This window comes from Aplysia californica, unplaced genomic scaffold (genome assembly GCF_000002075.1).
Source record: "Aplysia californica isolate F4 #8 unplaced genomic scaffold, AplCal3.0 scaffold00193, whole genome shotgun sequence".
NCBI classification, from domain to species: domain Eukaryota; kingdom Metazoa; phylum Mollusca; class Gastropoda; order Aplysiida; family Aplysiidae; genus Aplysia; species Aplysia californica.
Genome location: NW_004797463.1, coordinates 534,307 through 546,084, shown reverse-complemented (window position 1 = coordinate 546,084; position 11,778 = coordinate 534,307). Strand labels below are relative to the sequence as shown.

General features: G+C 38.6%; 1 protein-coding gene across 2 annotated transcripts in view; it reads left to right on the top strand.

The window, feature by feature from the left end:
* LOC101857644 overlaps window positions 1-7,835 on the top strand; it is a 13,407-nt gene extending 5,572 nt beyond the window's left edge. For both annotated transcript variants that reach the window (XM_005098778.2, XM_013082772.1), the window contains exons 2-3: window positions 3,700-3,857; window positions 5,868-7,835. In XM_005098778.2, coding sequence (XP_005098835.1) covers window positions 3,742-3,857; window positions 5,868-7,764 — 2,013 coding nt within the window. In that variant the 5' untranslated portion in view covers window positions 3,700-3,741 and the 3' untranslated portion in view covers window positions 7,765-7,835. The remainder of the gene's footprint in view (window positions 1-3,699; window positions 3,858-5,867) is intronic.
* Window positions 7,836-11,778: the final 3,943 nt, after the last annotated feature.

Below are 11,778 nucleotides of genomic sequence, written 5' to 3'. Positions count from 1 at the left end.
GCTGCTGTATAACTTTAAGACCCTTAAGCTGCTGTATAACTTTAAGACCCTTAAGCTGCTGTATAACTTTAAGATCTTAAGCTGCTGTATAACTTTAAGAACCTTAAGCTGCTGTATAACTTTAAGACCCTTAAGCTGCTGTATAACTTTAAGATCTTAAGCTGCTGTATAACTTTAAGACCCTTAAGCTGATGTATAACTTTAAGACCCTTAAGCTGATGTATAACTGTAATCCTTGTGTGTCAATAAGTGCTCAAGTGACCTCTTGGTTGGGAAAATAAACTGTACAGCAACGCTTGCCAACCTGGGATGTATCAATCACGTCTTGCGGGCGATTTGGTAGTTTTGTTGGGTCACTAGAGTAGTGACAGGTGATATCTGATGTTACACTGAAGCGTCACGTGGAAATGTAGGTAGGCGTTAGGAAAAGTTGAGCCTCGTAAGGTAAGATAACATAAGATAAGATAATACATTATTATCCCAGAGGGAAATTTTTCTTGGCTGAACAGGACCGTAAAAACACATGCAGGTATACATTTAAAAAACGTAATTATACATTACTCTTCTTAAAATTCAATACGAAAAGAGAAAGAAAGCTGATAAAATGTACTTTCACATCAAATGTATCATTCAAACACAAGCAGGAATTTAATTACAAGACCTTTGGAGTTATATAGATACATACTCTAAAGAGCAACACACATCTATGCTCATTCTGACAATAGCCTTTTATGCTAGATGGTTTTAAAAAACTTCTTTTATATTATCTTTCTTTCTTGTAAGTGCGGACAATGCGAGCGCTGTCTATGAAAAGGCGGACAAGCAGTGGCGCAGAATTATGCAAACGAATATTTTCATTTAGAGAAGCAAATCCACTACATTGTTCGCGTCAAAAAGGAAGAGAATATAGGCTACCGTTTTTTTGTTTCTGTTTAAGCCTTAAGAAGTTGTCGCAATTCAACTGTAAGTGAAAGTTACACATATTGTTACAAGTTTTCTTCCTCTTCTTCTTCTTCTTTTTCTTCTTCTTCTTCTTCTTCTTCTTCTTCTTCTTCTTCTTCTTCTTCTTCTTCTTCTTCTTCTCTCTCTCTCTCTCTCTCTCTCTCTCTCTCTCTCTCTCTCTCTCTCTCTCCCTCTCTCTCTCCACTCTCTCTCTCTCTCTCCTTCTCTTCCTCTACCCTTTAGAAAAAAGGAGGAAAACTTTATCTTGTCCCGAATCAGCTCCGAAATCTATTGTCAGTGACCCTCAAATAATAATCCCCTGCCAAATGGACATGTACATAGCCATGACCAGTACCAGTATCTGACTTGTGACGTTTCTCACCCGTGCTGCTAACGTCCCGGACACAAACATGGTCCACTGTGACTGTAGGACTCAGGCGCGTCGCTCAACCGTGCGCTGTTTTTGTACCGAGCGGGGTCCAACCCGCTGTTATTTGGGCGAGCAGAGGGGGGGGGGGGTTGAGGGGTTGTCTGTGGGACTTAAGGAGGAAGCCTCAGCAAAGAATTAAGAGACATGCTTCCTCGGATCTGAATGAGATCGATATGGGGCAGTGATTTTGTGACTCGAGCGCCTACTGACAAAATGAGTTACTTCTCGGATTCAGGCCTTAAGGAAATAGATACATCACACTTATAGGTGAAGTTTTTCTAGTTTATAAGTATGAAATAAAAGGTATGTTATACTTAAAGAATATGGCACCGACAGAAAATCTACAAATTTGACCCTAGTGTACATTTTTTGCCAATATCTCCATTTGGGGACTTCGAGAATACACTCATTTTGCCAGCACAATCCCCAGCAAAGAATTAAGGGACATGCTCCCTCTAATCTGAATGTGATCGATATGGGGCAGTAATTTTCACCGATTCAATGGTGTGCAACGCCAGTATCTATCTCCCTCTTGGTTTCAAACGGCAGTTAGTTTCAGTCTTGTTATCGAGGTAAAAAGTTTTTCTGGTGGTTTGTCATTTACTGTAGTAAAGAGAGCTGTTTTCGTTCTGGGTTTTTTCCTTCTTCTTTAGATCTAGTCGATGAAGCTGTTTTTCAGCCATGCTTTCTACTAGTCTTTAAGGGAAGTGTTGGAAGATAATATTTAATATTACAGCTAGTGAAATTGTGTTGTCTTAAATGGGGGAGGGGGAGGGGGGGATATATTCTATCTTTGTTTAATCATCTCTTGAACGAAAGTACTATCTTGTCTGTAAAAACGTAGATGAAAACATCTGAGCAATGAAAGGTTTAGGACAATTATAGTAGTCCGTCCATCGTGAACTGATGATGACCTTTAAGATCCAAGGAGAAAGAGGCTAGTTGGAGCGTTACCTATTTGTGCGTATGCATGAGTGCACCTAACCTTTGTAACGCCTACTGCCATTGTTAACGACCAAGACAAATTTCTCCCTGCGAGATGAATAAATATTGTCATTGTCATTGCCATTGTCATTGTCATTTATCATTACCAGCTGAAGAGCCCAAATTTCATCCCCCCCCCCCCCCCCCATATTCCACAACAAAATAACATGTCGAGACACGACAGAGTCAGAGACTCGTCAGTTTTGGGGCATAGTAAGTTATTGGTTTATTCATAATAATGATAATAATAATAATAATAATAATAATAATAATAATAATAATAATAATAATAATAATAATAATAATAAATGACATTTATATAGCGCTCAAACCCCGATTAAAGTACACAGGCTCTGAGCGCTTTACAACACAGTACAACGTACAATAGTAACAAAAAACGTTGTTTTCTGACTAAAAGAAAATCACTCCAAATATTCATCTTATTAATCTAAAAACAGCCTGTCATTTGTCTTGCTTTATTGAAAACAATACCCATCGATCTTGAATAGAAGTCGAAACATTTTGGAGAAGAGGTGGGGGTCGATTAGTGTCAAAGAAAAATGGTCGTCAAAGTTTAGTAATTTTCAAAGCTTCCATGTCATTGTAAATGACAAAATTTCTAATCTTTTCGTGCCTTTGATCGACTTTCATCAGTAAAATCCACACAGAGATATGTCGTTGAAAACTGTCCAACGGCGGAAAAAAAAGTCGTTTTATTCGATTTCATTATCTATACGAGCGACTGGTTTCACGACCACGGCGCAAATATGATACCAACAAACAAAAAAAAACAAAAAAAAAGAATAACATGCTCGGAGTTCCTTTTGACCAAATGTGGGGCGTGCTGACAAAACGAGGTACCACTCGCAGTCGCAATCCACACATGGAGATATTGGCCAAAAATTGACATCATTGTCAAATTTGTAGATTTTCTATTGATGCCATATTCTTTAAGTATGACGTACCTTTTATTTCATACTTATAAATTGTAGAAACTTCACCTATAAGTGTGATGTATCTATTTCCTTAAGACCTGAATCCGAGAAGTTACTCATTTTGTCAGCACGCTTCACAAATTGTCCCTTTTAAGGACGACCAGGCTAACCCAGATTTCGGAGGTTTCAAGAAATCTTGACCTTCACCAAAAGTGAGCCTTGCCCTACCTATAGGAGAAGTTTGGTTTCATTAGTGTGTATATTTGTTTGGTTATAGAGAAAACCTTCCTTGAGTTTTAAAGAAACTGAACAAGGGTCCAAAGACTTTATTTTCGATTTTCTCAAAACAAATTTTTTCGGGATAACCCTCTTATGCTCATAAGCGACCAAATATTTTATTTCTTCCAGAATACCTGTGTTGATCCCATCGTCCACAACTCAGAGCTGACCATGGACCCGGCATCTTACGCCCGAGCCCATGGGGTACAGAGTGAAGCCAGCAAGGTCACAGTCACAAGGGTAGCCTGCGGGGAGCTACAGTACAGGAGAGAGGTGGACACCTACAGGTGAACATTGCACTTTTTCTTACAGCTGAGGATTTTTTACTGGTATAAACAGTTTTAAAATGTTCTACGCTTCACCTTCACCTACACCTATCACGTAGACTGGATGTCCGTGGGGGCGTTTTTGAAGATTTGGCCATCAGCTTCCTACACTCCTTCAGGTCTTCAGTTTTTCTGAGCTTGTCTTTGAGTTCCAGGCCTGTCCATTCCTTGATATTGTCCTCTCAACTCTTCTTCGGTCTGCCTCTGCTCCTTTTTCCCTGGACGCTGCCTTGCAGGATCATATTGGCAAGGCCGATGAACGGATGATGTTTCCATACCATTGCAGTTTGCGTTTCCTGACCAGAGTGAGAAGGTCAGCATATGGTCCGATTTCATTTCTTTGATTCGTTGTTTGACTTCATCATTTGTGGTGTGATCTTTATATGAGACAACAAGGATTTTTCGGAAGCATCTCATCTCCACAGTTTTGATCCTTCTTTCAAGGTCTGCATTCAAGGTCTGCATTCAAGGTCCAGGTTTCACATGCATACTAACATACTGATCAGGGAACGCTTACAAAGTGAAGAAAAGAAGCTGAAAATGATTTATACTTGATCACCCTACAAGAACTTACTTTTTGTACGTGTAATAATATGATTTTGAGTAACAAATCATGGTTCACTGGAAATTATCAGAACTATTTGATATTTCAGGTTAATTTTAACACTGCTGAAATAAATCGTATAACCTTGCTTTCGTAACTCTATAATGTGTAAGTTGGAGATTTTGTTGTGTATTTTTTTTATATGAGGGTGGGCACTTTAAATAGTTTTAACTTTTTGACCTCGTTTGTTAACCCTACCCGTACGTCGTGTTTTACTATCGTATCCATACGATGTGGGGAACTCACCACTTTACAAAGAGGAAATACGCTTTGCTTAGCAGTCTGTCAAAATGATTTTTTTGAGAAATAGAAAGTTTCAAAGAGATCTTCGTACTAGAAGTATTCTAAAATGTGAAGAATACATCCCTGGAGGTACAAAATGACCCCAGGGCGCACGGATTGGGTTAAACACGTAACATGATCAGTGCTTCATTCTGGAATTGAACCATATTAGTGAAGTAGGTGGACTACTGGTCAGGCTGTCAGGCTCGTAACCAAAAGGACATGGGTTCGAACCCCAACAGGGGCCAGACGTTGTGAAAGGCACAGTACATAGGTCGCCCTCACTTCAACCTCATGGGAAAGGGTACTATTATTATTAGTAGTAGTATCATTGTTATTATTGTTATTATTGTTATTATTGTTATTATTATTATTATTATTATTATCATTATTAGTATTAATATATTATTGTTATTATTATTTTTATTATTATTATTATTATTATTATTATTATTATTATTAGTAGTAGTAGTAGTATTATTATTATTATTATCATTATTATTAGTATTATTAGTATTATTATTATTATTATTAATATTATTATAATTAATCATTATTATTATCTTTATCTTCATTATTATTATTATTATGATTATTATTATTATTATTATTATTATAATTAATCATTATTATTATCTAATTCATTATTATTATTATTATGATTATGATTATTATGATGATGATTATTATTATGATGATTATTATTACTAATTATTATTATTATTATTATTACTATTATCATTATTATTATTATTATTATTATTATTATTATTATTATCTTTATCCTCATTATTATTATTATGATTATGATTATTACTATTACTATTATTATTATTATTATTATTATTATTATTATTATTATTATTATTATTATTATTATTATTACTATCTTTACCCTCATTGTTATTATTATTATTATTTATTTATTTACTTTTAAAAAGAATTTTTAAAGATGACTATTATTTTTAATATTATTATCATTATTATAAATTAATATTATTATAGTAGTAGTATTAGTATTATTGTTTTTATCAGTATTATTATTAATAATAATATATTATCATTATATATTGCTTTTGTTGCAGGCGGGACATGCAGTCCAAAGTGACCAGCATACGACGGGAGCAGCGGAAACTGCGGCGGTGCATGCGCGGCTACCGACGGAAACTGAAGGAATCTCAGCTCTCCCATGGGGACGAGGGGAAGACTGTTGTTCGTGACGACGAAGAGCCTGTAACAACCGACGACATCGTTTTCCCCGGAGCAGTTGACACGACCGTTATGTTCGGTGGTTTGTCCGCGCCGCCAGACATTCAGCACTTTCACGAACACGGAATCTCATTGGTTGGCATAGACCGGAAACCGCTACGAGGTCATTCCGATGTCTATGGGGTTTTTGATGGTGGAGACGAACTTACGAACGATGTGAACGAACAAGAGGCTGGTGATGATCATCTGAAAGCTGATGAAAATGCGACAAGAATGGTTATCGAAAACGTCGGTAGGACAGCGCGATGGGGTTCGGGGAAGATTGGAGGTACCTCGTCGACTAAACAAAATGCAGCAGCGTGTGACGAAGAAGACGCTTACTCCCTCTTATCCGACAGTTCGGAAGATGAGGATGATGAGCAGCAAGGAGGCGTTGAAGACATTGAGGTTGTGATTTTCAAACACGGCCGATTTTTTAAACAAAGTGCTCCAGGATCACTGACACGCACCAAGAGTTCTGTGTACTTGAAAGCCCCACCAGCCAGAGAGGGTGAGCGGGTAGAAGAAGCTGAAGAGATGGAAGGTGAGACTACCGAAGATGGTCAAAAGGAAGTTCTGGACAACGAAGCTAACACAAATGATGAAACAGAAGAGACTAATCTTTTGGGTAACGTTGTTCATCAAGGACATAAAGATAGCAGTTTTGTAAATTCAACCCCGTCAGTGCTGCCATCAATTAAGGGAACAGAAAAGAAAGTTAAAGAACATGTCGTTCTTCTGAGAGAACCGACAGATCTGAAGGTGCTGGAACGTAAAAAGAAACTCCAGAAGAAAAGGAGTGGGGGTGTCTCTTTCGGTGACCTCATGAAGTTCCAACACGGTACTAGTACTAAAAGACTATTCGCTCTCGTGGACCGACTGGCTGAACAAAACGGTCTTTCTGAAATAAAGGAGGAGCATCACCTGACCGCTGCCAGAGACCCCCGCGTCAACGCAGCCGTTAAAAGACGCGCCTTGGGTCAAGGTCTCACAAACTCTGGCCCGTCGTCCATGACGACGTATGGCTCTGTGTTCTACACCATGAAGTTCGGCTACGTGTCAGACGCCGAAGACACACACGACAATGGGGAAAGCGGTCTCTCCTTGAACGACAGCACCAGCCCCATGCCCGTGACAAAGAATCAAAACCTAAACCCCTTTTCCTTAAAACCTCCACAACCCTCATTCAGAGACAACAAGCCCATGTCGGAATATTCGAATTACTCATTTGATGCACCAACCTCGATGCTTTCCACGGATTTTTCTTTTCTCAATGTACAAAGTTCTGACGATGTCGACGGCAGGAAACTCAGCCAATCCGAGCCAAGAGGTGGACATCCCCCTCGAACTGAAGCCACGCGAGCGAGCGACTATCAAACCCGAGTGATAGACCAGGTATGGGCAAACAACGAGCCGTCGATAGCGGCTTTCAGAAGTGGACTGGAACAAGAGCGCAAGGGAAGAAAGTCCAGCATTCTTGAAGCGAGTCACTACGTGAGTAGCAACAATACCGCCAGACGGAAACTGTCCGAAGCGAAGCCAGGCTTGAGGCCAATTGATGAGACTTATGCCAAGCGAGAAAAGGATTTATTCAGGAAGCGAGCCCCAGCAAAGCTGAACCATCTGTCTACGATGCATCAACAGATGGCCGAGGACCAAGCAGTGCCGTGGTCGTCTGCCTTTAGTCGGATCAAGATGATGCACACTTTAGTCGACCTGTCTCACTTCATGTGATAATGATAGATCTTGTCAGTTTGTTAGTGTTTGAGCGCTTAACCAGCTGCTTGCTCTGTAAGCTTCCCGGGAAACTGAGAATGTTTCTGAGTGTTCTATGGTCTGCTGGGGTAATAATATAGTGTAAAGCGCATAGAGCTTGCTGTCGAGTGGGGATATGCGCTATACAAATGCTATTTAATTATTATTATTATTATTATTATTATTATTATTATTATTATTATTATTATTATTATTATTATTATTATTATTATTATTATTATTATTATAAAAATTATAGTGAGGTGAGGGCAACCATTAACCCCTTCACTGCTAGACCTGACATTCCCTTGAGTTGTTTGATAGGATTCTAAAGCAGGTTTGGAAGACAAAGGGTTGACTTATTAATGTTGTTTTTGCACGATACCAGTATTGGGTTCGCCGGTTCTACCAGTTTTACTTTATCATTTTTTTCAATTCAAAGCCACTTTTAGTTTAGTTTTAGTAGAGGTTTTACTGTGCTCGCAACTGCATAAGGTCATATGAGGGCCAGAAGATTAGAGGTGTTACAAGAGAGCAACAAATATAAAAAGAAGAAGAGAGATAAGGACGATAGATGTTTGATAGGACAGAAGAAGCAAACCACACCAAAGCCCCCTTTGCTGTATGTTAATCTGCTCACCAGCGTCTGTGGTCTAAGCTCAGGGGCTTCGCTGTCGCAAGCAGGAAACCCGAATTCGAATCCTGTCTGGGAAGAATTTAACAGAGTATTTCGGTTTGTCTGCTGGAATGTTGTATCGCTGTCCGCCCAGACCGGCTCTGACGTACAGGGTAGAAGCCTGCCTCCTTAATGATCTAAAATATGTTTATAGCGGAGGAAAATACCTTTTTCAAAAAAAAAACATTTTCAACCTGTATTCCCTGCTCCTTCACAAACAAATTGTATCATCTTATTAGCTGGCGCTTGTTTCTGCATTAGTCTCTCCACCCCCCCCCCCCCCCCCCTCCAAACAAAAAGTAATTTAAAAAAATAAAAATTCAGGGGTTTTTTTCTTTTGACGTCTATTTTGAGAAACCCTTCTTGGAAAAAAAGCGTGGCAGTACTTTGGCTTTTGACAGATTTTATTAACAGGGCCATACACATATTACATAACTCAGTATCTTTGAGCAGATATTCTCTTCAAATGCAACCAATCTACTTTGGAACAATGTTATATTTTTTATGTCACATTTCAATACTCAGTACAAGAACACGAATGCTATTGTTGTTGTAATTATAGTCTTGTTGTAGTTATTGCTGTTGCTGTTTCTGTGTTGTTCTGTTCTGGCTGGACTTAATTTATCTTCTGTTTTTTTATGTTGTGGTTTTTTGGGGGTTTTTTATTTTTTATTTTTTTGTTTAGTTTTCCTTGTTGTTTTTTGTATTTTGAAATTATTTGGAGGGGGTGGGGGTGCCGTTGCTGATGGTGCTTTTGTTGTAAGGATTGACATAGCAAGTCATGGGTATTGCAAACAGACTCAATGTCATAATAACTTATCGGCATCTTCAGGCCAAGTTGTAAGGGCATCACGGGCACCATCTCAGCTGTGTGAAATAACAGGCGCTTTGAAGCGTGCCGGTCCTAAATTTGAGCGAAGGGTATTATTCTGATATATTATTATTATCATGCAAAAATATGTGTCGTGAAACTCTAGCCTAACAAAAGCTGGAAAGACACTTGCAGGCAACTTTCTGCTTCGACCCTTATCGTATCGGAGATTGTTTGTGTTTTTTAAACTCTTTCATTTGACTGCTATTAATTCAAGTTCACATTTCTGCAATTTTCTGAACAAATCATAACTATAATAATATGGTGTAAAGAAACTACCCAAAAAAATTCGCGACTGAAAGCGGGGAAACGCTTACTGGAATACGACTATGGCTTCCTAAAATTTGAGATAATTTTAATACGCCAAGACATGTTACTGACTAGTTTCTAGAAATAATCCTTTAATAACTAAGTCCAGCAGTCTAGGTTTAAAAAAAACCGAACCCAAAACCATCTGGCTGTGGGATGCTTTTCCAGTAGTATCTTTTAAACGTTTTTCAAGTACCTGGCTCTCTGGACCCCGGGTGTTGTTTTCCCTCACTGCAGACTGTCGCTTTTAAGGACAAACGGGCTAACCCAGATTTCGGGGGTTTCCAGAAATCTTGACCAATACCAAAAGTGGGCATTGTCCTACGTATAGGAGAAGTTTGGATTCTTTGGTGTGTACATGATGTACACTATAGGTTTAAAAAGGAGATGACTCTATGGGTGTGTATGTTTGCTTGGTTATAGAGAAAACTCTCCTTGTCTTTTAATGAAACTGAATAAGGATCCAATAACTTTACCTTCGATTTTCTCAAGACAGCATTTTTCGGGATAGCCCCCTTGTGCTTAAAATCTTAAAAGCGATCAAATAATAATACAAGTGTCAAAAAGAATGACTTGCGACTAGTGTTCTGCTGTCCAGACCTCGTGAAAGTATAATACTGCGAAAAGTTGACGCCTGGATACATAGCAGCAGGGATCAGCTCCGAGTTTTCGGCTGACTCGTAGAATTTCAGACCAGAGTCAATTAATGGACGGCGAGATATAGAAACATACTAGCTGGGCCCCCTTTCGATGAAAGGAATGATAGGTGGTTTAATATCAACTAAAAGTCAATGGCCTACTATATTTACACTCTACTGGAATGGGGCAATAAATCTTGAGAGATTTAAAAAATCATAAGGTCTAGATCTCTCAAAACAAAATTGGGCCTCGCGAAATATCACTTCCCGATTTTCTTAAATTACCGAGACAGAAGCGTCGGCCTACAAAAGCGATCGGCGAAATGAAGAAATTTTTTGCAGCAAAACTGTCTCAAAACTGAAAAAACCAAGGGTGTCATGCTCTGGAGAATATTTTAAAGAATATTTTGACGAAAACCGCATGTCGATCGATGCAGCCATTAAAAGGCCTTTTGAATAGCAAAATTCGGCCACCACAAATAGATAATAGATGTAAGGCGTGCTGACAAAACGAGTTTCTTCTCGCAGTCCACAACTGGAGATATTAGCCAAAAATTGACACTAGGCTCAAATTAGTAGATTTTCTATTGATGCCATATTCTTTAAGTATAACAGGCCATTTTTCATACTTATAAATTAAATTGTAAAGACTTCCCCTATAAGTGTGATGTATCTATTTCCTTAAGGCCTGAATCCGAAAAACTTTGCTATTTTTTCCTTGATGTAGAAAAGAAGAACTTATTTCTATTGTCTATTTGTGGTGGCCGAATTTTGCTATTCAAAAGGCTTTTTAATGGCGGCATCGATCGATGTTTATGGCTGAGGAAAATACCTTTAAAAAAAATTTTTCAACCTGCATTCAACCTGGAGCAGCAAGAACAACAGACACCATTGCTGCAGCGAAGGACAGGGTGAAGTGGAGGCCCATGATCGCCCACGCCAGTCGGCAAGGCACCGGATGATGATGATGATCGATCGACATGCGGTTTACGCCAAAAGATTCTTTAAAATATTCTCCAGATCATGACGCCCTTCGGTTTTTTTCAGTTTTGAGACAGTTTTGCTGAAAAAAGCTAAATTTCTTTATTTCGCTGATCGCTTTTGTAGGCCGACGCTTCTGTCTTTGGAATTTTATAAAATCCGGGGCGGAAGTGATATTTTGCGAGGTGCATTTTGTTTTGAGAGTATAAATCTAGATCTAGATCTTCTAATTTTTCGCATCTCTCAAGATTTATTGTTCCATTCCAGTAGAGTGTAAATATAGTAGGCCAATGACTTTCAGTTGATGCTAATGCACCGATCATTCCTTTCATCGAAAGTGGGCCCAGCTAATATATTTTTCAAGACGTGACGGAGACATTGGGACAATACGTTTTTTCCGAATATTGTTTTTTTTATCTGCTTCACTGACAGGCCCTTGACTTTAGCAATGAAGCAGGTTTTAGCATAAAAATGCATTCCTGTGTTTCATAAATTTCAGCTAAAAGATACAAAAGTTC